The sequence below is a fragment of the Beta vulgaris genome, chromosome 9 (assembly GCF_026745355.1).
Source record: "Beta vulgaris subsp. vulgaris cultivar EL10 chromosome 9, EL10.2, whole genome shotgun sequence".
Classification (NCBI taxonomy): Eukaryota; Viridiplantae; Streptophyta; class Magnoliopsida; order Caryophyllales; family Amaranthaceae; genus Beta; species Beta vulgaris.
This window is the reverse complement of record NC_079210.1, coordinates 50752866-50776607: the sequence shown is the minus strand read 5'-3', so window position 1 is coordinate 50776607 and position 23742 is coordinate 50752866. Positions and strand designations below refer to the sequence as shown.

General features: G+C 32.6%; 5 protein-coding genes across 6 annotated transcripts in view; 4 read left to right on the top strand and 1 right to left on the bottom strand.

The window, feature by feature from the left end:
* LOC130590242 (chavicol O-methyltransferase-like) overlaps positions 1–2355 on the top strand; it is a 5546-nt gene extending 3191 nt beyond the window's left edge. The window contains exons 3-4 of the mRNA XM_057392299.1: positions 1648–1730; positions 2065–2355. Coding sequence (XP_057248282.1) covers positions 1648–1730; positions 2065–2355 — 374 coding nt within the window. The remainder of the gene's footprint in view (positions 1–1647; positions 1731–2064) is intronic.
* Positions 2356–10353: 7998 nt separating this feature from the next.
* LOC130590241 (uncharacterized) lies at positions 10354–12486 on the top strand. Its single transcript, XM_057392298.1, has 5 exons — positions 10354–10917; positions 11670–11918; positions 12127–12273; positions 12369–12422; positions 12469–12486. Exons 1-5 carry the CDS (start codon positions 10657–10659, stop codon positions 12484–12486), a joined length of 729 nt encoding a protein of 242 aa, XP_057248281.1. The 5' UTR covers positions 10354–10656.
* Positions 12415–13321, top strand: LOC104891084 (uncharacterized). The gene is made up of 2 exons (XM_010676734.4): positions 12415–12568; positions 12980–13321. Exons 1-2 carry the CDS (start codon positions 12512–12514, stop codon positions 13301–13303), a joined length of 381 nt encoding a protein of 126 aa, XP_010675036.3. The 5' UTR covers positions 12415–12511; the 3' UTR covers positions 13304–13321.
* A 1617-nt stretch (positions 13322–14938) lies between these two features.
* On the bottom strand, positions 14939–17665 carry LOC130590105 (protein FAR1-RELATED SEQUENCE 5-like). 2 transcript variants are annotated; one of them, XM_057392052.1, is made up of 3 exons: positions 16481–17665; positions 15704–15757; positions 15478–15618 (listed from the first exon to the last, which is right to left on the bottom strand). In XM_057392052.1, exons 1-3 carry the CDS (start codon positions 17519–17521, stop codon positions 15592–15594), a joined length of 1122 nt encoding a protein of 373 aa, XP_057248035.1. In that variant the 5' UTR covers positions 17522–17665; the 3' UTR covers positions 15478–15591. The 2 variants fall into 2 exon arrangements, with proteins under 2 accessions (XP_057248034.1, XP_057248035.1); XM_057392051.1 differs by having other exon boundaries at positions 14939–15757; positions 16481–17663.
* A 3850-nt stretch (positions 17666–21515) lies between these two features.
* On the top strand, positions 21516–22311 carry LOC104904576 (hypothetical protein). Its single transcript, XM_010692863.4, has one exon. The coding sequence runs from the start codon at positions 21696–21698 to the stop codon at positions 22068–22070; it is 375 nt and encodes a 124-aa protein (XP_010691165.1). The 5' UTR covers positions 21516–21695; the 3' UTR covers positions 22071–22311.
* The last annotated feature ends 1431 nt before the right edge of the window (positions 22312–23742 follow it).

Sequence of the window (23742 nt, the reverse complement as noted above, 5' to 3'; positions counted from 1 at the left end):
AAAAAATTTCATTTATTTATATTGTACTTTGATAGATAACACTAAATACAACTTGGTCTAGTGGTTAAAACTTTAGTACATGAACTTGAGGTCATAGGATCAAAACCTATACTATGCAATTTCTATTTTTTTTATTGTGCATGGATTACATGGACTAAAACTCCTTAGGGAGAGCGCCACGTGGCACCGTTCCTGGTTTATGCACGCCTTTTAATATAGAGTATAGATTTTTGGATTATTCATTGTCATATGCGATGAGAGTTTACTTCATGTTATAAATTATAATAAAATTATAGTAATTTATTATACTTGTGATCGATGCATGCGAGTAATTTTTTTAAAACATAACAAGGAGAACAATTATATAATTAAGGAGTAACCATACCTATGGTATGGCAAAAAGGATTACAAGATAATTCATGACTAACATATACTTCCTCCGTTTCTAAATAAGTGTAACATTTCTTGTTTTCACGTTTGCCCATGCATTATTTTAACTCTTAATATCTTCAATTATCAATAAGTAAAAATTATAAAAAGTTGATATTAAAAAAATTCACATTCAGACGAATCTAACAAGATCCCACATGACTATGTTTTTCCTAAACCCTAAATCACCAAAGCTAATTAAAGTTTAAATTGTGAATAGTAAACACTATGCAAATATTGCACTTAGTTAGAAAGGGAGGAAGTACAAAATAGTAGTCATGAAAAAACCGTGGATAATATCTAGTACAGACATCAGAACTAATTCCTTTACAACCATAACAGTAATTAAGGCAAAATCAGGCAATCCAACTGCATGCATTCAAAGATTGATGATGACTCTTAGGATTAATTGTGGCTAGCAGATCTTGCATTAGGACTTGAGGGAGCTTGAAGATCCTCCAGATAGCTACTCTTAGCAGTGGGATTTGTTAAATATCGTTCCGAAATTACTTAAAAACGCCCCAAATTCATTTTTATAGACCATTTTACCCTTTCCTCTTTTCCACACCACCCACCACCCCCTACCTCCCAACTGCCACCTGCAACCTCCACCGCCATCACCTACCTCCCGCGACCTCCACCACCACCCACCTACAAAGTAGGCGAATTCTTTTTAGGTTATGGGCGAACGTCTGGCCTGGATGTTCGGGACATGGGCATACTTCCGCGGTGGACGTTCGCCTATAGCCTAAAAAATTTCGCCTAAATTAAATTGAGGGTCGAGGGAGAGACTATGGGAGGTCAACTGGTGGTCTCAGGCAGTCGAGGTGGTGGAGAAGCGAGGACGTCGGGATGTCCTAGGACAGCACCACAACCCACAACTATTCAGCGAAGGTGGTCGGCGAGTGAGAAGCTAAGGAGTGAGAGAGAGAAACTCAGGGGTTAAGGGCTTAAGACTAAACGTCCCTATTGTCGTGGTAGGAGGTGGATGGTGGTGGTGGTGGCAGCCTGACAAGAGGTGGGTGGTGGTGGTGGTAGCTTGCAGGAGGTGAGTGGTGGTGGTGATTTAAGGAAATATATAGTCAAATAGGATCTTGTTAGATTCGCCTTTGCATATATTTTTCAAATACCAACTTTTTATAATTTTATATGTTCGTAATTAAAGATATTAATGGTCAAGCTTACGTGCTGACAAGCTTGACAAGTCAAACTGTGTAGATCAAAATTACGCGTTGAAGGTGTGGCAGGACTCGCAGAAGTCTATGGAGGGAAAACAGGCTGGCAGGGCTGCTGGAAGTCAGGTAGGTACTGAGAATGGGGTGTGGAAAAAGCCAGAGGTGGGCTGGGTCAAAATCAATACTGGTGTAGGAGTAGTAAAGGAGGGTGAGGGGATTGGGTTGGGAGTGGTGTGGTGAGATTCTCAAGGGGGTGTAATATATATTATTCCCGACTTCAATTATATTAGAACACAGGAAAAAAAAACATGAGATTCCTCCAAATTAAAGTCCAAACTTATCACAATATATAGACAGATTTACATTTCCTCACGAAAAAAATCAACGTTATAATACACATAGATTACTCGCATGCATAAACGTTCAGCTAATGTTGTAGCCCACTTGTTGACCGAATCAGGTGCGCAGCTTTTTTCAGCAAATCAGACTTATTTCTCTTGCCCTGAGTTGGAGACTTCAAGAGGAGACCGAGGCCTGTTGTGCTGAAGCCTTTGCGGTGCATTGGAGTTTGAAGCTGGCTAGAAGCATGGGAGTTTGCTTGATGGCATTAGCAATTAAGAGATGGCTACAGATTGGTGCTACCACATTTGACATGACTCAGCTGTGTAGATGGATTATGAGAAGTAAATGTTCAAGATTCAAGAGAGCAGTATGGGTTGCTGGTATATCTGTTGTTATGTACATGATTTAGAGAAGTCGTAACGAAGGCTACTGGAAGCAGCAAGTTCCTTCAATACACAAGACTGTAGAAGATATTAAGCAATTTGCAAAGAATAGAATCCAGACTGTAATGCCTTTGAAGATTACTAGAAGTGAGTATAGATGGTTTTTTGCTTTTATAGTTGATTGATGTATAGTTGTTCTCCTTGGTTTGCTTAACCAGTTGTCTTAAATTGTAAAGTTTGGTGTTTGCCCAAGTCTATATACATACCTACTTACTTAGCCAAAAAAAAAAAAAAGAAGGAAGAGTGGGTGTCGCAAAATGGTGATTGAAATGTGATGAATGACTGTTTAAGATTACTAAATGCTCTTAAGTCTGGAAGTACGAGAGTGAGCACTTTTCATTTACTTGTAGAGGATATTGTTAGTCTTGTTAATTAGTAGTTTTGATTCTGTCATTTGGTCTTTTTTTAAGCGTTGTGGTGATTCTGTTGCACATGATATGGCTCACCGTCAACCTGTGGAGTTGGGTTAAAGAGTGTGGGAGTCGAAGTTTTCGTTGCCTGTTATTTCTGGTGTGCGCTTTGATTTAATGGTTTAGTTTCCCTCTTTGAGTTTCTTCTAAAAAAAAAAAGATAGTATTTAATTTCTAGGTATGAGGGGCAATAAGTTAAAGTGAAAGTATTGGGTCAGACCGTCTGACCCAATAGCTTCCGTCGGACGGGCCTGGCCAACAAAAACGCGCGGGCTTTCCTTTTTTTTTTCATATTTGTTTTGTTGATCAGCAGTTTTGTTTATTTTTAGAAAAAACATACAACGGTTATTAGGTCATTATCTTTTTTCGATTTTGAAACTGTTTTTTGGATTTCTGCTTGATTCTCGCTAGTTTTAAAACTGATTCTTCTTCATTTCAAAGAAACCGATATATTATTTACTGATTATTTCTAGAATTTTTCTGCTCCTCTGCTTCTCTGCTGTTGAAACTTAGCGTGTTTTTTTGTTCATAATCCATTACATTTGCATCGCAAATATGGTGAAGAGGATTAGAAATGATGATTCTAGGTATAATTTCGTTTGTTTTTGCTGTAATTTTTTTTTTGTTTTCAAAATTTGAGCGTTTTTGTTGTTGTAATTGTAATGTAGCCCGAAGTCGAAGAAGGTGAAGAGTCTTGGATCTTCAGGAAAAATTTTGGCAGTGTCTACTGCTGGGAAGAAGAAAGAGAGAGATGGTGATTATGATCCAAGGTAGATTTCAAGTTCTTAGAGTAGTTTAGATATTTTTTTTTCTATTTTTGAATGTTTTCAGTTTATCAGAGTATTTATTTCATGTCTCTAGGGTTTGTGTTTCAGTTTTTGTTGTTTTATACAGATGTTTTCAGTTGTTGTTGTTTTTCAGTTGATATTTATATATTCTTTCAGTTGATTATAATATTCTTTCAGTTGCTACTTGTATTCTTTTAGTTGATGTTGTTTTCAGTTGATATTTATATTCGTTCAGTTGATTCTTGTATTGTTTCAGTTTATTCTTATATTTTTTCAGTTGATTTTGTTTAGCAAATAAGTCTAACTGAAGAGAAAATAAGTCTAAGTGAAGAGTTAATAAGTCTAACTGAAAAACTAAATAAGTTTAATTGAAAACTAAATAAGTCTAAGTGAATCAGTCTAACTGAAGAGTAAATAAGTCTAACTGAAGAGAAAATAAGTCTAACTGAAGTGTAAATAAGTCTAACTGAACACTTAATAAGTCTAACTGAATCAGTCTAACTGAAGAGTAAATAAGTCTAACGGAAGAGTAAATAAGTCTAACTGAAGCGTAAATTAGTCTAACTGAAGAGTTCATAAGTCCAACTGAAAACTAAATGACTCTAACTGAACACTTAAATAAGTCTAACTGAAAACTAAATAAGTCTAACTAAAATCTAAATAAGTCTAACTGAAAACTAAATAAGCCTAACTGAAAACTAAATAAGTCTATCTGAAAAACAAACAAGTCTATCTGAAGCACTATATAGACTAGCTGAAAAAGAACAAGTGTATCTGAAGCACTTTGTATACTAGCTGAAAAACGAACAAGTCTATCTGAAGCACTTTATATACTAGCTGAAAACCAAACAAGTCTATCTGAAGCACTTTATATACTAGGAAAACCGAACAAGTGTATCTTTAGCACTATATTGACTAACTGATAAAAAAACAAGTGTAACTGAAGTAATGTAAATTTTCAATGAAAAATTTTAAGTGTAATTGGAATAGAATGAAATGAAAGAATAATTATACTAAATGAAATAATAAGGACTAGCTGATAAAGCAACAAGTTTAAGTGAAGCACAATAATGAAGTTACTTTGAATGACTGTAGAGACTATCTGAGAAACAAACAAGTCTAACTGAAGCACTATATAGACTATCTGAAAAATTAACAAGTCTAACTGAAGCACTATATAGACTAGCTGAAAAATAAACAAGTCTAACTGAAGCACTATATAGACTATCTGAAAAACAAACAAGTCTAACTGAAGCACTATGTAGACTAGCTGAAAAATAAACAAGGCTACTTGAAGCACAACAAATACTAGCTGAAAAATAAAGAAGTTACTTTGAAGGACTGTAAAGACTAACTGAAAAATAAACTAGTCTAACTGAAGCACAATCTATATAAGCTGAAATGCAAACAAGTCTAACTGAAGCACTATATAGACTATCTGAAACACAAAGAAGTCTAACTGAAGCACTATATAGAGTACCTTAAAAATAATCTAGGCTATTGTTTCAGTTGATGGTGGTCTGCTTTTAGTTAATGTTGGTATTCTTTCAGTTGATCTTTGTATTTTTTCAGTTGATGCTGTTTTTTTTTCAGTTTTTGTTGTTTGATTAAACTTTCTTTCTTTCAGATGTGATAAATCCTTGTCTAAGAAGAAAGGCAAATCTGATTTATCACCAATCAAGTTTTCATTTTCAAGATCTAATCCCGATCAACAGAAAGACACATTTGATAGATCGTATGTTTTTTTCATTATTCTCCTTTTATATTATATGATTGTGTTATTTTTTTATGTTTTAAAGTTATTTTTGTTCACTTTTGTTAGGAATTTCACTGAGCAAGAAATAAAGTCAATTAATCTACAAGTATTGTCAGACTATTCCCATTTAAATGAAGTGGTTAGTAATTTAGTGATGAGCAAAAAAGAGACATTAGGGATATTGGGTTTGGGAGTCTCTTAGATATTAGGATAAAGAAGTTTTGTCCTAATCTGAATTTGGAGGTGTTGTTAAATTACAATGCATCTGGAATGATGTTTTCAACAAAGAATGGTAAACTGATTTTTAATAAGTTTACCATTAGTGATGTTTTGGGGTTACCTGTGTCAGATAGAGCATAGAGGTTATAGATGATGATGCCTTTAGGAGGAAAGGTAGTCAGGTAGAGGCTGGAAGTGCCAGGAAGGATTGGCATAGGTTTTTGTATTTCTGATCCCAAGAAGGTATATATTGGTAGAAAAAATTGGGATGATTTGTTTAAGAAATATGAATCCGGGGATGATTTCAAGAAGTTATTTGTTATTTTTTCGTTGTCCAAGCTTCTATGTCCTATAGCTGATTTAGGGCCTGTGCTGAAATGTGCCAAGAGTTTAGAAGATGTATCTGCAATTTCAAGTTATGACTGGTGTGGATATATATTGAGAAGTCTTTGTGCTGCTGTTTTGGACTGTCATCAGTCTATTATGATTAAGAAGATTGAGCTTGGACAGAAGAAAGTATCATTCAAGCTTCGGGGATGCGTCAGCGCTTTGACTCTTGCTGTTATTCACAACTTCAAGTGTCGTAATCTGGATTATTCAAATGTGAGTAAGCCATTTATCAGTTATTGGCAGGATGAGAAGGATTTGACTGATGTTGTGAAGCAGTTTGAGATCAACATGGATTTTATTCTGCCGGTGAAGCGTGAAAAACAGAAGGTTGAGTTTAAAACTCCCAGTGTTAGTGTTGCTAGTAGGAAGTCTGGTTCTCCTATAATTAAGGTGGTTGAGGGTCCATCACCTTCAACTAGGCAGCTTATCATGGATCTTCCTCATAGTTTGATGACTGATGAGGAAATAGATGCTCTTGGTGTTCCTGTGAGTTTCATTTATCTTATGTTTTTATTTTTTTTACTCTTGAACTCTAAGTGAAGACTGTTGACCTCTAACTGAAATAATGTCAGTTCTAGCTGAAGAGCAAATAAGAGTAACTTAAAAGTAAAGAAGTGTAACTTAGAAATAAAGAAGTCTAACTGAAACTATGTAACTGAAGAGTAACAAGTCTAACTGAAAATTATATTAGTCTAACTGAAGAGTTAATAAGTCTAACTGAAAATTATATTAGTCTAACTGAAAACTTAATAAGTCTAACTTAGAAGTAAATAAATCTAGCTGAGAAGTAAATAAGTCTAACTGAAAATTAAAGAAGTCTAACTGAAGCACAATCTATATAAGCTGAAATGCAAACAAGTCTAACTGAAGCACTATATAGACTATCTGAAACACAAAGAAGTCTAACTGAAGCACTATATAGAGTACCTTAAAAATAATCTAGGCTATTGTTTCAGTTGATGGTGGTCTGCTTTTAGTTAATGTTGGTATTCTTTCAGTTGATCTTTGTATTTTTTCAGTTGATGTGAAACTATGTAACTGAAGAGTTAACAAGTCTAACTGAAAATTATATTAGTCTAACTGAAGAGTTAATAAGTCTAACTGAAAATTATATTAGTCTAACTGAAAACTTAATAAGTCTAACTTAGAAGTAAATAAGTCTAGCTGAGAAGTAAATAAGTCTAACTGAAAATTAAAGAAGTGTAACTGAAGAGTACATAAGTCTAACTGAAAACTAAAAAAGTCTAACTGAAGAGTACATAAGTCTAACTGAAGAGTACATAAGTCTAACTGAAAAGTAAATAAGTCTAACTGAAAACTAAATAAGTCTATCTGGAAACTAAATTAGTGTAACTGAAAACTAAATAAGTTTATTTATATTTCATTTAAGTTTTCATTTGATAGTTTGATTCTTTCAGATGGTCCTTATATTTCTGTTTATGTTGTTTCTGTGTCATCATCATATTGATTTGTTTGTTTATTCTATTTTGCTCTTTTAATTGAAGGAATATGTGAAGAACATGCACAAGTTGAAGAGGAATGCGCTTGCATTCTGTCAAGTTAATTTGGAGATTGCCCAGAATATTCGTGAGGAAGGCGAGAAGCTGTCTCAAGACAGTATTTCTCTGGATGATAGTGAAGTATTTAACCCAGATTTTCTGAGTCAAATTGACGACATATGCAAGCGTCATTTGGAAGCGAAAGACAGTGCAAACAAAGTTGATCCTACAATTTCACTATTGGTGAAGCGGCCTGTTGAATTGGAGATTGGAAGAATTGAAAATGTTCCTGATTTGGATTCTGGTGTTCATGGAGTTGATTTGAAAGAAGGAAGTAAGTTCCTTTCATTATATTATTTTCATGTTGTAGTTTTGTAATCTGGTTGGAATAAAAATTTTAGACTCTAAGTGAAAGAAATGTTTAACTGAAGAAGTGAAATAGCTAACTTTGATACTCTAACGGAAAGAATAAAATGACCAACTGAAAACTTTGACAGTCTAACTGAAATAATATGAGCACCAGCTGAAAATGAGATGAATACTAAATGAATTTTTTCAGTTTATGTGTATTTAGCTGTTTTGTTATGTTTTGAATGAAGATGATGAAAAAGAAGGAGAGGAGGATGAGAAGAAGATGAATGCTGATGATGATCAGCATAAAGAAGATGATGATGATGATGATGATGATGATGGTGATGATAAGGATCACCAGAATCATAATGAGAGAAAGGATGATGATGCTGATGATAATGGTGATCCTGGTCTTCAAGGAGATGAAGACAAAGGAGTAGATAAGGATGCTGATCTTCATGTAGATGAAGACAAAGGAGGAGATAATGGTGATCCTGGTCTTCAAGGAGATGAAGACAAAGTAGGAGATAAGGATGCTGGTCTTCATGGAGATGGAGAGGAAGGTAATATTCTAACTGAAATAATATTAATACTAGCTGAATATCATATAAATACCAAATGAAACTTTTTGTATTTGTTTTTATTTAATCTGGTGGAAAAATAGTTTTAGTTTGTCAATGAATTTATTCATTTCTTTTGTTTTTGAATGAAGATAATGAGAAAGAACCGAAGGAAGATGGTAAGAAGAAGACTGGCAATGCTGATGATGATTGTGGTCTTCAAGGAGATAAAGAGGAAGGAAGAAATAAGGAGTTGGATGCTGGGGTTTATACAGAAGGAGAGAAAGGAGGAAGTAAGTTTCTTTCATGTTATTCCTAATTGAAAGAATTCAATGACCAACTGAAAAATGTGATGCTCTAAAGGAAATAATATCTTATAAATAACAACTGAAATACTGTTTTAGTTTAACTGAAAACTAATTAAGTCTAACTGAAAAGTATATCAACTGAAAACTAAATTAGTCTTACTGAATCAGTCTAACTGAAGAGCAAATAAGTCTAACTGAAGAGTAAATACGTCTAACTGAAGAGGTAATAAGTCTAACTGAAAACTAAATAAGTCTAACTGAAAACTAAGTTAGTCTAACTGAAGAGTAAGTAAGTCTAACTGAAAACTAAATAAGTCTAACTGAAAAGTATATCAACTGAAAACTAAATTAGTCTAACTGAATCAGTCTAACTGAAGAGCAAATAAGTCTAACTGAAGAGTAGATACGTCTAACTGAAATCTAAATAAGTCTAACTGAAAACTAAGTTAGTCTAACTGAAGAGTAAGTAAGTCTAACTGAAGAGAAAATAAGTCTAACTGAAGTGTAAATAAGCCTAACTGAAGGGTTAATAAGTCTAACTGAAAACTAAATTACTCTATCTGAACACTTAATAAGTCTAACTTAATCAGTGTAACTGAATAGTAAATAAGTCTAACGGAAGATAAAACAAGTCTAACTGAAGTATATAAAGACTAGCTGAAAAAATAAACAAGTCTAACTGAAGGACTATAAAGACTACCTGAACAATAAACAAGTCAAACTGAAAGAATATTCAGACCAACTGAAAATTTTGATACTCTAACTTTTTATATTTTTTTTTTTTTTTTTTGTTTTTGAATTAAGATTTTGAGAAAGAAAACCAAAGGAAGCTGATAGGAAGAGGAGGAATGCTGATGATGATCAAGTCAAAGGGGCTAAGGATAAGGATAAGTGTAAAATTTCTACACACGTCCCTACTCGCACCGCTGCTGGTATTGATATTGTTGATCTTCGTACTCCAACTCCTCCTCCTCCTCCTCCTCCTCGTGTTGTTGAAGCAGTTGAGAATGTATATAGCAGAAAGTCTTGGAGAGTTGATTCTTCTGCTAAAAAGAAAAACATTGCTGATTTCGATGCCCCTTCATTCCAACTATTAACTCCTAGTCCTGTTGTTGAGGATCTTCCATACAGTGAAGAGAGTGGTGAGGGTGTTGGAAGTTCAATTCCAATCATCACTCCAGTAAATGTAAAATATCCTCGAGTAAGTATAGTTTTAGTTTCTGTTTTTTTTATTTTTCTGTTTAGTTAGTGTATGTTTCTTGTCATTTAGTATATGTTTTATTTCAGTTAGTGTATGTTTGTTTGTTGTGAGTTAGTATCAGTTTATGTTTGAGTTAGTGTAAGTTTCATGTCAGTTAGTGTTTCTTTTTGTCAGTTAGTATTATGTTATGTTTCAGTTAGTGTATCATTCTTGTCAGTTAGTAATTGTTTAATTTTCATTTGGTTTATGTTTCTTGTCATTTAGTATCTGTTTTATTTTCAGTTAGTGTATGTTTATCTTTCAGTTAGTATATCTGTCATGCTTTTTTAATATTTTAATTGAATGCAGTGTGATGGCTCTTATTCTGATCAATCATCATACAAATCCTACAAACCTCAGAAACAAGTAAAGTCAGAAATCCCTTCAACACCTGAATTATTGAAGGGGTGGGACTATGACCCTTCTTCAGAGAAAGTTGGGAAAGTTGTGAGGTTAAGGAACCAGGTGATGATTATGACGATGAAGGTTTGGAGGACCTGATTGATAGGATTGCTGATCATGGAGTTGAATCATCATCTGACAAGGCTAAAAAAGAAGAGTATGATAATGAAGCTGGTGTTGTTTCATCTTCTACGCCTGGTTTGCATGCTGTTCCTGTCAACAACCATGGCATAATATTATGTCGAAGTTTGCAGCATTATAATAGATATTTGAGTGATCTGTCTCCTGACCAGAGGTTGCTGGTTGATTATCTATTTTACAATGAGTATGAAGATGTTGCATATATGTCATTGGATACAGATTCTGAGGAAGTGAAGATGAAAAATGACATTATGCAAAGTGAACTTACAAGTGATCTCATTGTGGATTTTGATAATCCTCATAGCAACTATGCGGTTCAGCTGTACAAATTCGACTTAATTAGCATGCCTCGTCAAGGTTGGCTGACAAGTGGAGTTATTGACGGATGCGCTTTCATGTTCAATAGGCAAGAAGAGGAATCACCTTCTGCAACAAGGAGATTTTGGTTTAATATTATGCCTTTTGTAAGTGTTGTTATTGCTTAGTTTTATATGTTTGTTTTCATTTGGTCATATTATTTTGTCAGTTAGTCATCTTCTGTTTTTCAGTTTGTGATGTTATGTTTTTCAGTTGGTCATATTATGTTTTCAGTCTAATAAAAAGTAAATAAGTGTAACTGAAAACTTAATAAGTCTAGCTGAATAATAAATAAGTGTAACTGAAAAATAAAGAAGTCTAACTGAAAACTAAATGAGTCTAACTTAAAAGTAAATTACTCTAACTGAGAAGTAAATAAGTCTAACTGAAAGCTTAATGAGTCTAACTGAAAACTTAATGAGTCTAACTGAAAACTTAATGAGTCTCACTGAAACTTAATGAGTCTTCTGAAAACTTAATAAGTCTAACTGAAAATAAATGAGTCTAACTGAAAAGTAAATTTGTCTAACTGAGAAGTAAATAAGTCTCACTGAAAACTTAATGAGTCTCACTGAGAACTTAATGAGTCTAACTGAAAACTTAATGAGTCTAACTGAAAACTAAATAAGTCTAACTGAAAAGTAAATTTGTCTAACTGAGAAGTAAATAAGTCTCACTGAAAACTTAATGAGTCTCACTGAGAACTTAATGAGTCTAACTGAAAACTTAATGAGTCTAACTGAAAACTTAATAAGTCTAACTGAAAAGTAAATAAATCTAACTGACATTTTAAAAAGTCTAACTGAAAACTAAACTTAATGTTTCAGTTTGTCATAATATCTATTTTCTTTTGTTGTAGAACTATATCAATTGGTTGTGTGCTGAGAAGGTAAAAAAGGTTCAGTTTGAGAGTGAGATTGCTGAAAATGAGATTATTTTGAAGAACCTGGAGGGCACTAGGCAGTATGATCAGAAGTTTAAGGAATGGGAAGAAAACAAGAAAAAGCTTATTACAAAAGATGATGATTTATTCTACAAGAAATGTAAGGAAGCTATTTCTTCATGGGTGAAATCATTTCCACGCAATGATATTCGAGAAGCTGAACTGGTTAGTTGTATTATTGTTAACTATTTTTTTTTTGTTCAGTTAGTGTAATTTTCTCTTTCAGTTAGTGTATGTTACTTGTCAGTTAGTCCTAGTTTATGTTTTCAGTTAGTGTATGTTTTTAGTTCAGCTAGTGTTTTTATATTTCATTTCGTTTTTTGTTCTCTGTCAGGTAGACTTATTGCTTTTGCATCTTATGTTTATCTTCCAGATTTTTGTTCCTGTTCACAAGGATGATCATTATACTGTCTTGGTGCTGAACAAGAAAGCAAAAAGGATTGAAAATATTGACAATCGTACAGACATGAAGGACATTGATAGATATAAGCATGAGGAATTTAACGGTCTTACATACTTTGTAAGTACCTTTTTATGAGCATTTGTATTTTTTTTTTGTTCCATTTTATTACTTGTTTTTTAATTGTTGTTTTTTTTTTTGATCTTCAAATGCAGTGTCGTGCTTTTGATTCTTTTATGCAAGAGACTATGAGGTTCGTGATTTTGATCGTCTCCACCATTGGCAAACATCAACTCTTTACTTCCCTTGGAGAAGCAAGGACAACAATTTTGATTGTGGTGTCTATGCAATCAAAACCATGGAGCTGTATGACGGTCATAATACTAACCATGCTGCACTTGTTGACCTGAAAAGGGTATGATTACTTTATTTTGCTTGTTACATTTCTGTTTTTGAAAGTTTTTTAATAGAAAAAGGTATGATAGGCAGTTAGTGAAGGACTTGAAAGACTAGCTGAAAAACAAAGATGTCTAACTGAAGCACTATAAAGACTAGCTGAGAAATAATGAAGTCTAACTGAAGCACTGTAAAGACTAGCTTAGAAATAAACAAGTCTAACTGAAACATAATAAATACTAGCTGAAAAACAATCAAGTCTAACTGAAACACAATCATTACTAGCTGAAAGCATTATAAGGACTACCTGAAAAACAATGAAGCACTATAAAGACTAGTTGATGTTGTTGTTTATTTTCAGTTAGTTTTATTTTGTAATTGTTACATTTTTGAACCTTTTTTAATAGTTTTGATTTTTTTTATTTTTTAGGCAGCCACCAAAAACCTTGAGCGGTGTAGGCTTGCTGTTCGTCTTGTGGACCATCCTTTAAACAAACTGAGAGAGAAAGTGAAGCATGACTGTTATGTTTGGTCTGCAAAGAAACCTGAACTGATGGCAAGACAGAAGATAAGGAAGGATAAAGAGGCTGTCCTAGATAAATTAGCATTTAATCGATCAAAGAAGACGAATAGAAAAGAAGCACACATTTTACGGCGAAGGAGGGATCATGAGGCGAAAGTAGAAGATGTGTTGAATAATAATTTTGGAGACAAAGTGAAAATAGAGCAACTGTTGAAATTTCATTATTGTTAGGTGCCAAACTTTTTTTTATTATTATATAATGTACAGTAGAAATAGAAACCATTGAATTTTGCAATGTACAGTACAAATAGCACAGAACTCATTTTACATTTTATATTGTGTTCTTTAATGAATTGTACATTTACACTTACTTTGAATGGAATACATTTGTGTAAAAATGAAGTTGTTTGAAAATTAATTGGAAAAATACAAATACCAACTGAAAAATGAAAAATCTAACTCATAATAATAAGTGTATGACATATATTTGTAAATATAAATTTTAAGTCTAACTTATCACTGTAAATAGTAGCTGAAAAACAAGCAAGTCTAACTGAAGAGTTATTAAGTCTAACTGAAAAATAAACAAGTCTAACTGAAGCTCTATAAGACTAGCTGAAAAATAAAGAAGTCTAGCTGAAGCACAATTAATACTATCTGAAAAATAAATAAGTCTGACTGAAGGAAATTTAATACTAGCTGAAAACTACACAAGTCTAACTGAAGCGTAATTAATAGAGGCTGAAAATCAAATAAGTCTAACTGAAGCTGAAATATACACAAGTCTAATTGAAGTACAATTAATACAAGCTGAAAAATAAATACGTCTAACTGAAGCATTTTTAAGACTAGCTGAAAAAGACACAAGTCTAACTGAAGCAATATAAAGATAAGCTGAGAAATAAATAGTCTAACTGAAGCAGAATTAACACTGGCTGAAAAATATACAAGTCTAACTGAAACTGAATTAATATAAGCTTAAAAGTAAACACGTCTAAATGAAGCACTAGAAAGACTAGCTGAAAAAAAAAACAAGTCTAACTGAAGGTCAATAAATACTAATATTAATGAATTTCGAGTAGCTTAGGAATAAACAAGTGTAAATTTCAATACAATTACTGAGTGGAATACAATTGAAAACTAATATTATTTGAACACTATTCAACTTGAGGTACATTTGGGGTTTTTGTTCCATATTCGTTCGGATGCCTTGTCTTCATTTTACGCTTCTCAAAATGTCCTTTTACTCTCTTGTTTCCCTTTGGTGGTCTTCCTTTTGTCTTTATCACCTCAGGATTTTCAACTGTTTGTCTTCGTAGTTCTTCATCTTCGATTTCTTGTTGTTTTTGTTGATCAGTCTTGAAAACTTCTTTCACTGATTTGTATAATTCCTTCAACGACTTGTCACATAATGTTCTTGCATCCTCATTTGATTGACATATTGACACTAGGTTGTAGAAATTCTTGGTTATTGCATGTCTCCATGGTGTCCACAACTGTGCATTTTGGCTTTGTCCTTGTCTGCTTTAATAAATGTTTCTTAGTCAATTAGTTCATTTGACTAACTAAAATTTTCAGATAGCTTAGAAATTCTTTCAGGTGGTGTGTTAATTGTTTCAGTTAGTTAAGTGTTAAACCCCACACCCCCAAAACCCCCACTACTAATATTCCCCCTCCCACACACAAAGAAAACCCCCAATTAATGTTCTGGTAGTAACATTAATTTATCAGTTAGTTATAGTAATGTTTCAGCTGGAGCCTTTTTTTTTTCAGTTCACTAATTAAATCTTTCAGGTGATCAGTTAATTGTTTCAGTTGGAGTCTTCAGTTTTTCAGTTAGTTGCTTTCATTTGTCAGTTATCATATTGATTTATTTCACTAACCTTGAACATTCTCCCATACTGCTGACTTTGCAAGTCTTGTCCATCTCTTAAGGATATATTTTTGTGGTATTTGAAATATGCTGAACATGTGCATGACCCTTATTATGTGAAAGCAAAGCATCCCCGTCTCTGTGAAGCATTGACATGAGCACACTAATTCTGTTGTCGCCTCATCGTATGCTACTGTATGTGAATTGCTGAAATCTTCTTCTGGTGAGACTTCAAACAACTTCAGCTGTGAGTTTTCTGTTGCAAATGCTCGTAAAAATGATGCCATTGCCCACTCATACTCTGTTTCAAAGTCATTATATAGTGCTAGTGTGTATACATCAGCAGCATGTTTCAGAAGCTTTGATTTGGATTTGACGGCTTTGGGACGTTCAGTTCTGTTCCGGAAGTTGTCACTAGTTTCATTGCTTCTCCATCTTTTCACTGTTTGCTCAAATATATGATAGAATTCAAACAGGTTTGTTGTTGCTTTTGCATTGAATGATATTGCCTTATTTGTGACTTCACTTCTTTGTGATGATAAGATTCCAGCTGAAAACATATCCCTGTTTAATGCGGTGCACCACTTGTGTCTCTGATCATATACTTGCTCGAACCATTCTTTTTTCTCGTGTCCATACAATTCCATCATTTTCGCCCACAATTCTTCAAAGCCTGATTCATTTTGACACCCCATCAAACAGTTCTTGAACATGTTCTTGAAGTCTTCATTGGTCTTGAGGGATCCGAAGTGGCTTACAAAGTTCTTCTCTATATGCCAAAGGCAAAGCCTATGTCTTGTATTTGGGAAAACCTGATTTAAGATAGTACATATTATGCTAGAAATCACTTTCATTTGAATTTTGTGAATCTAATTTAAAAGGTAAAGAAATAATATGAAGACCAACTGAAAATTTAAGAAGTCTAACTGAAAACAGTGTAAATGCTAACTGAAAATTTCATTAGACAAAAAGAAGTAATATGAAGCCCAAATGAAAACTAAATGAGTCTAACTGAAAACTAAATAAGTCTAACTGAAAACTAAATAAGTCTAAGTGAAAAGTAAATTTGTCTAACTGAAAAGTAAATAAGTGTAACTGACAACTAAATAAGTCTAACTGAAAATTAATTAAGTCTACCTGAATAATCAAGACGTCTAACTGAAAAAGAAAGAAGTCTAACTGAAATAGTGGAAATAAATGAGTCTAACTGAAAACTCAATGAGTCTAACTGACAACTAAATGAGTCTAACTGAAACTAAATGAGTCTAACTGACAACTAAATTAGTCTAACGGAAAATAAATAAGTCTAACTGACAACTCAATGAGTCTAACTTAAAACTAAATACGTCTAACTGAAAACTCAATGAGTCTAACTGAGAAGTAAATTAGTGTAACTAAAAAGTAAATAAGGCTATCTGAAAAATTAATGAGTCTAAATGAAAACTAAATAGGTCTAACTGAATTATAAATAATTAACTCAAACTGAAGACTAAATAATTCTAACTGAAAACTAAATAATTCTAACTGAAAAATACCTTTTCAATTGCATTGCCCATTGCCTTATCTTGATCAGTGAAAATTGTCTTTGGCTCTTGTTGGCACATTGCTCTCTTGAATGTTTCTAGTAGCCATTCAAAGCTCTCTTCCTTTTCATTAGTTATGAAAGCACATGCAAACATTGTTGTTTTCCAATGGCAATTTATGCCAACAAATGGTGCACATATCAGTCCATATTTGTTTGTCCTATATGTTGTGTCAAATATCATAACATCTCCATATGCTTTGAAGTCCTCCAACATCATTGAATCTCGCCAAAAGTAGCTGACGATGTTGTTATGTTCCCCAAATTTCAGCCTGTAGAAGAATGCAGGATCATCATCCGCTCTTTGCTGAAGTAAGTCCAACACACTCTGCATATCCTTTCCTTCAACCAATCTTGTTCTGTACTGTGTGATATAGTTTAGATGGTCCCTTTTTGTGTGGCCCACTACTTCTTCTGATCCAGCCTCATGACACAAAAAGTTGTATGCATGCATTGGCTTTATGCCAGATTCAACCATTGTTTGTATTAGTTGTCCTTTTTGTTCAGTTATCTTCCTTTCTGATTTCAGATGATGTATTTCTTGTTGTATTACCAACTCATGGTTGTGCTGCAACTCATGAGCTACTACAACAAAGTCTTCACCAGGTTTTTCTTGCTTAAATCTGACCATGGCTTTGCATGCTGTTCTTGTTTCATTGACTACTCTTTCCTTTCTTTTGTTGGTTGGCTGCTCAACATCTGGTATCTGAACAGGTTTTTCTTGTTGTGTGTCTTTTTCTTTTGGTTCTGTTATTTTGTTTGTTGATTTTGAGCCTCCTTCCTTTGAGCAAACCAAGTAGAATTCGTATATTGAATTATCAATTCTCCTCCTCCTTAGAGTTTGTTTCCTAATACTAAATCCTAATGCTCTTGAGTGTGCTTGATACAAGTTGTAGCCATCTTTGTGATCTGTAACATGTCTCCCTATTAAACTGCTACTGATATTTTCGTCATTGATGTACTTGAGATATTCATGTTCAGCTGTTGAGTTCATTGTCAAAAAATTAGGACACTAAATTAAAGAACAAAAGCACTAACTGAAAACTAAACAAGTGTAGCTGAGAATGATTGTAATAGTATCAAATGAAAGAATAATTATACTAAATGAAATAAATTAAGGACCAACTGAAAAGAAAATAAGTCTAACTTAAAACTAAATAAGTCTAACTGAAAACTGAATGAGTCTAACTGAAAACTAAATTAGTCTAACTGAATATGTCTAACTGAAGAGCAAATAAGTCTAACAACTGAAAACAATAAGTCTAACTGAAGAGTAAAAAGTCTAACTGAAAACTAAATAAGTTCTAACTGAAAACTAAATTAGTTAAATGAATAAGTCTATGAATAAGTCTAACTGAAAAGAAAATAAGTTAACTGAAGATAATAAGTCTAACTGAAAACTAAATAAGTCTAACTGAAAACTAAATTAGTCTAACTGAATATGTCTAACTGAAGAGCAAATAAGTCTAACTGAAAACTAAATAAGTCTAACTGAAGAGTTAAAAAGTCTAACTGAAAACTAAATAAGTCTAACTGAAAACTAAATTAGTCTAAATGAATCAGTCTATGAATCAGTCTAACTGAAAAGAAAATAAGTGTAACTGAAGAGTTAATAAGTCTAACTGAAAACTAAATAAGTCTAACTGAAAACTAAATTAGTCTAACTGAATATGTCTAACTGAAGAGCAAATAAGTCTAACTGAAAACTAAATAAGTCTAACTGAAGAGTTAAAAAGTCTAACTGAAAACTAAATAAGTCTAACTGAAAACTAAATTAGTCTAAATGAATCAGTCTATGAATCAGTCTAACTGAAAAGAAAATAATGTAACTGAAGTGTAAATAAGTCTAACTGAAGAGTTAATAAGTCTAACTGAAAACTAAATACTCTAACTGAACACTTAATAAGTCTAACTGAATCAGTCTAACTGAAGAGTAAATAAGTCTAACTGAAAACTAAATTACTCTAACTGAACACTTAATAAGTCTATCTGAATCAGTCTAACTGAAGAGTAAATAAGTCTAACAGAAGAGTAAATAAGTCTAACTGAAGCGTAAATAAGTTTAACTGAAGAGGTAATAAGTCCAACTGAAAATTAATTCAGTGTAACTGAAAACTAAAGTACTCTAACTGATCACTTTATAAGTCTAACTGAAAACTAATTAAGTCTAACTGAAAAAAAAGTTAATGAGTGAAAAATAGACTTTTGTTGCAATGTAAAAGGTAATTTTATGCATACTAACTGATACAATCAAAATTATAACTGAAAATGAGTAAATGCAATTGAAAATTAAATTTAGACATACACCTGTTACTTTGTCTTGTATTCCAGCTGATTCTTCATGTAATTTCTTTCTTTTTTTTTCTGATGTGATATCTGTGTTACGGTTTTCATTGTTTAGTTCGATTTGTAATGTGAGATCTCTGTGAGTATTCTCATTGCTCAGATCAATTTGTAACGAACTTGCGATTTGTGAATTCGAATCTTCGGCTGACATTCTTGTTCAATTTGTAACGAACTAGATTTCAGTAGTGGAACTAGATTTGTAGTGAGAAAGTGGAAGTGTTGGATATGTTTTTGTTCTTGAACAATGGCGGATGAAGCGGATGAAGGGGATGAAAGTGTTTTTTTTGTTTTTTTTATTTTTTTTTATTTTTTCGGTCTTTAATAAGTCGCGCGCGTTGCGTTGCGTTGCTCGTCCGATGAGAGTGTTGTGTCGGACGAGTCCGACACAATACGTTCTCTAAGTTAAATGTTTCAAAAGCAATGTGCCAACGTACATTAACAATAATTTAGTATATATATAGAGAGAGAGTCCAACCTCTTCCTGCTTGAAACTTTTTTTTTTTATCATGACAATAGATTTGTAATAATAAAACAAAAGTAAAATCAAACTCTTTCTACTAGCAATAAATCTATTTTACGTGACTAATCAATTTGTTCCCCTTTCAATATGTGTCCTAACGCAGTAACATATTCCAAGAACAAATACATATGCTTTAAACTTTCTACCTTCTTCCTTCATCCAAAATGAAGATAAAATTGCCACCTTGGCCTACTCGAGAGTTATAAATATCAAATGTCGTCTATACTCACTCCAAAGCACATGTGAATATTATGTACGTATACGTAACAACCACAACAAGCATTTTTTTTTTTTTTTGTCAATGTATTAGGTAAAGATGCTTCTTCATAACTTCGTATGAGAATTGAGACCTACCATATATATTCAACTAACTACAACTATACGAAAAGGAGCAAGACAAAAAGAAAGTATCAACTCAATGAAATGAAAAGATATTCTTGAATAAACTCCAATGAACGAAGTTGACGCGTTCGCGTGGCATCTTTCGGCCCCATGTATGATGCATAACAGATTAACAGCCAATCTGTTGCTTCAACTGCACTACTATGCTGGCAAATTCAACTTGATTATTATTATTATTTTCTTTGAATTTTTGTCACACTTAACGAAATTATAACAGGATATCATATGTAATCTGCCATACGTGGGTGGCTATTAATAAGATTGAATAGGTTTTATAAGCACCCTAGCTATCAATCATAGACTGAAGTTAATATGTTTTAGTACACCTAAGTGTTGCATCTAAGTTTTTTTTTTCCAATAATATTATTGGAGGCATGATTTAGATTTCGACTTGTATGTGAATTATCGTTATTATTCGAATATGATTTTGTAATTGAAATTGGTAGTTTTACAAGATTGTTCAAAGAAGATCAGGAATTTCGATAAATTAAACCAAACTATTCACGAGTGTAACTATCCATCAATCTAACTCTAATTACATATTAGAGAGCATATGTAAGGAGTGGAAGATTGGAAATGCGATCCTGATCACTTTAAAATAACCTTGTAAATATGAGTCATGACATTGATTCGACCATTATATTATAAATTAGAAGTTTATAAATCTATTAAAATAGAATGAAGTAAAATCATTGGTATTATATTGGATTTGAACCTAAAACCAAAGACATAATCTAAATACTAGATAAGCTACTTGACATTCTTAAACCTACTTTTAAATTAAACCTAAGTTTAATAATCGAGTATTAATAAATAATAATACAAATTAATTCTGATATGAAGCACAACATACACACCACTTGTTAACAATAATGATGCTATATGAATTACTAATAATAACATAAATATATATCAGGAATGCACATATGAAACTATAAATAATGATTTTTTATTAAGATTGCATTATAATGAGGTTATTGTTAATGCATATATACGATCATTAAGAAACACAAATAAATACTAAATGTATACAATTCTAGTTATAAATTATAGTGATGCACTAACATTTGATCATGTGACATGTCATACCTTAAGACATGTTCACTTATAAATGGGACTTTGACTTATGAAGCTAGCAATTATCGAACTAAAAGTTATACTAATAACCGAAGCAATATATTATGTTATGAATTATGGGGTGACTTATTATTGTATTAACATAAAAAGCTTTCAAACTAAAAGTAAAGACCATTTTCTGATCTGAACTTATCTGATTTGATCTGATCTAAACTGATCTGATTACATGATCTTATCTTTTAGATTTTTCTCAATATATAAGAAAAAAGATAGTCATGTGGGCTCTTGTTTGATTCGTCTCAATGAGTACTTTATTAATATTCAATTATTATAATTTTTACTAATATGTAATGAAAGATATAATGATTTTTAAATATAAGCATGATCTGAACTTATCTGATCTGATCTGAACTTATTTTTTCTGATCTGATCTGATCTGATTAGATCTGAAATAAGCAAAAATAAGGTGAATTGAACATAGCCTAAAGACCATGCATGAGACCAAATCAAGAATTACGGCGCAGCTTGGGAGCTATTTCACCCATTGTAACCGACCAAATCCATGCATAAATATGATTATATGAAGTACACAAAGTTGCCAGTCTTCCAAGAACTCTTTATAACACGCAATTGACTCATCCCCACATGAAATAAAACTTCGTAGATAAACTAACAATATCTCACTTTCTATATATATGTATATATACCTCACATTCATTATCACATAAACTCATCAAACTTTACACATAGCTTTCCATTTTTTATACCAAACACAACCCACAAAAAAAGCATCGAAACAAACAAACAAACCTAAAAAAATTGAATGGAGAAGAATCACAAGATCATTCATTCTAAGTTGGTAACAATTGATGAAGATGAAAGAGAATGTCTTCGCAGATTAGCAGAAACAAGCAATAATACTACTCGTGGTTATCATCAAAATTTTAAGCCTGTTACAAATGATAAGAAGTTTATTAGTAATAAAGTAGTTAAAGATATTCATATTGTTGGTGATAATCATCTTGTTCAAGAGAAGAAAAAGGTTATGCATTTACCAAACAACAAGCTCGAATCGAAGAAATCTGAGGACATAAATGAGAGTGCTGAGAAGTTTATCCAGAAATTCAAACAACAGTTGCTTCTTCAACGTCTTGAATCGATCGAAAACGTAGAGAAGATGCTTGAAAGAGGGCTTTGAATTTTGATATATATATATATATATATATATATGAATATAAATGGAGTATGTCTACGTGATATGAAGAGGTTTTATTAATTTTGGGGTGCTTTTATTTGATTAAAAATAATTTATTGATTGGTTTATCTTTGGATTGTAAGAATTATTTCATTTTTTGCTGCATGTTTGGTTATGTTATTACTGTTAATCAAGCATGTATAGTGAACTATTTTTGAGTAAATAAAGTTAAGAGGTCATGCTACGTACGATTATATTGAATTCAATTCTATTTTGTTTCAGTAATTTACTGGCCCAAGCAGGCTCGGTCCTCATGAGTTAGGGGGTAAGAAAGGGATCCCAACTCATAAGGAAACTTCCAGAATGGAGTTGATGACAGTCGAACTGTCGACCATGAGGGTGGGAGGTGGGAGCTCCAACCATTGGACTCCCACATAATTCTCTGTTTCGGGTTTTTTATATCATCGTTTTCTAGCTCGTTGAGTTGTGAAAGTTTATATATATCCGCTGCCGTTTCAAAGAATTTGTGATAATCTAATGAGCTACTCTTTTATCTTCAATTATTTTTATGTTATTGATTTCTACTAAATCTCATATAAGACCGCCTTATATTACTATAAGACGAGGGTAGCGTGTTTTTCTAAATGAGTCAATTATACTAGAGGTGACCTTTAAAAATATGAGATGGTGCAATATCTAAAAGTGACCCCTTTAACATATAGAGTTATCCTTTTAAGGGATAAAAAGTGAAGTGGTTTTACCATAATTTTATTGTGAGGTGGTTTTAAGGAACACGATATCGCTATGTTTTATGTTATTGATATGGTTTGGTGACACTTAAAGTGGATCATTAGTTGTCGAGGTACAATCAAAAACGCAACATATTGGTTCGAGATTCAAATCTGGTCATATTCTAGACGGAAATAGTATGCTAAAATACTCAAGAATCTGATATTCCAATACCTTGCTTAGCTTGCAAAGAACTATATATACTTTTCATTATGTTGAAGTGGTGTTAGTGTATATATCACACAGAAGAGATGGAGGAATTAAAGACCGAATTTTCACATTAAATACTTAAGCAATTTCACACTTCATAATATGTTAGTTTAGTTCAAAGTCCAAGCATTCATATGAAATAGATCGATAAGAATAATATGTTAATTCAGGGGTTCCTTTCCCTTTGAATATTATGATGTGTGAATTGGGTATATATGAAGCTATCATTTCACTGCAGCATGCTTATAGCGGACTTAAACAAAGAGAATTTTGTTATCCGATTTTTCTGCATTAAAACTATAGACCATAGTAAAATCAGGTAAAGCTAAAATAGGCGTGTTACACATTTTCTCTTTTATATCAAATGTCGTTTGAGTTGCATCACACCGTACAAATTTTTCATGTTTTATGCATATAGTATGTTATTCTACTTTCCTTGTCGATTCGACCTATAACTATCTATTTTGTCCATAATAAATGTTGTACTATATAATCTATTATCTATATACAACCCCTTAATAATGAAAATAAGGGTAGTGATCGCAATCACCCTCAATTTAAATCTCAACCACACAATAGTTCAATTTAACAAGTGAAACCGCAAAATAAATTTATTGGTAGATGTGGGAGACAATGATCTTTTGATAACCTTGTTGGTGCAAAATCAGTTTGTTGA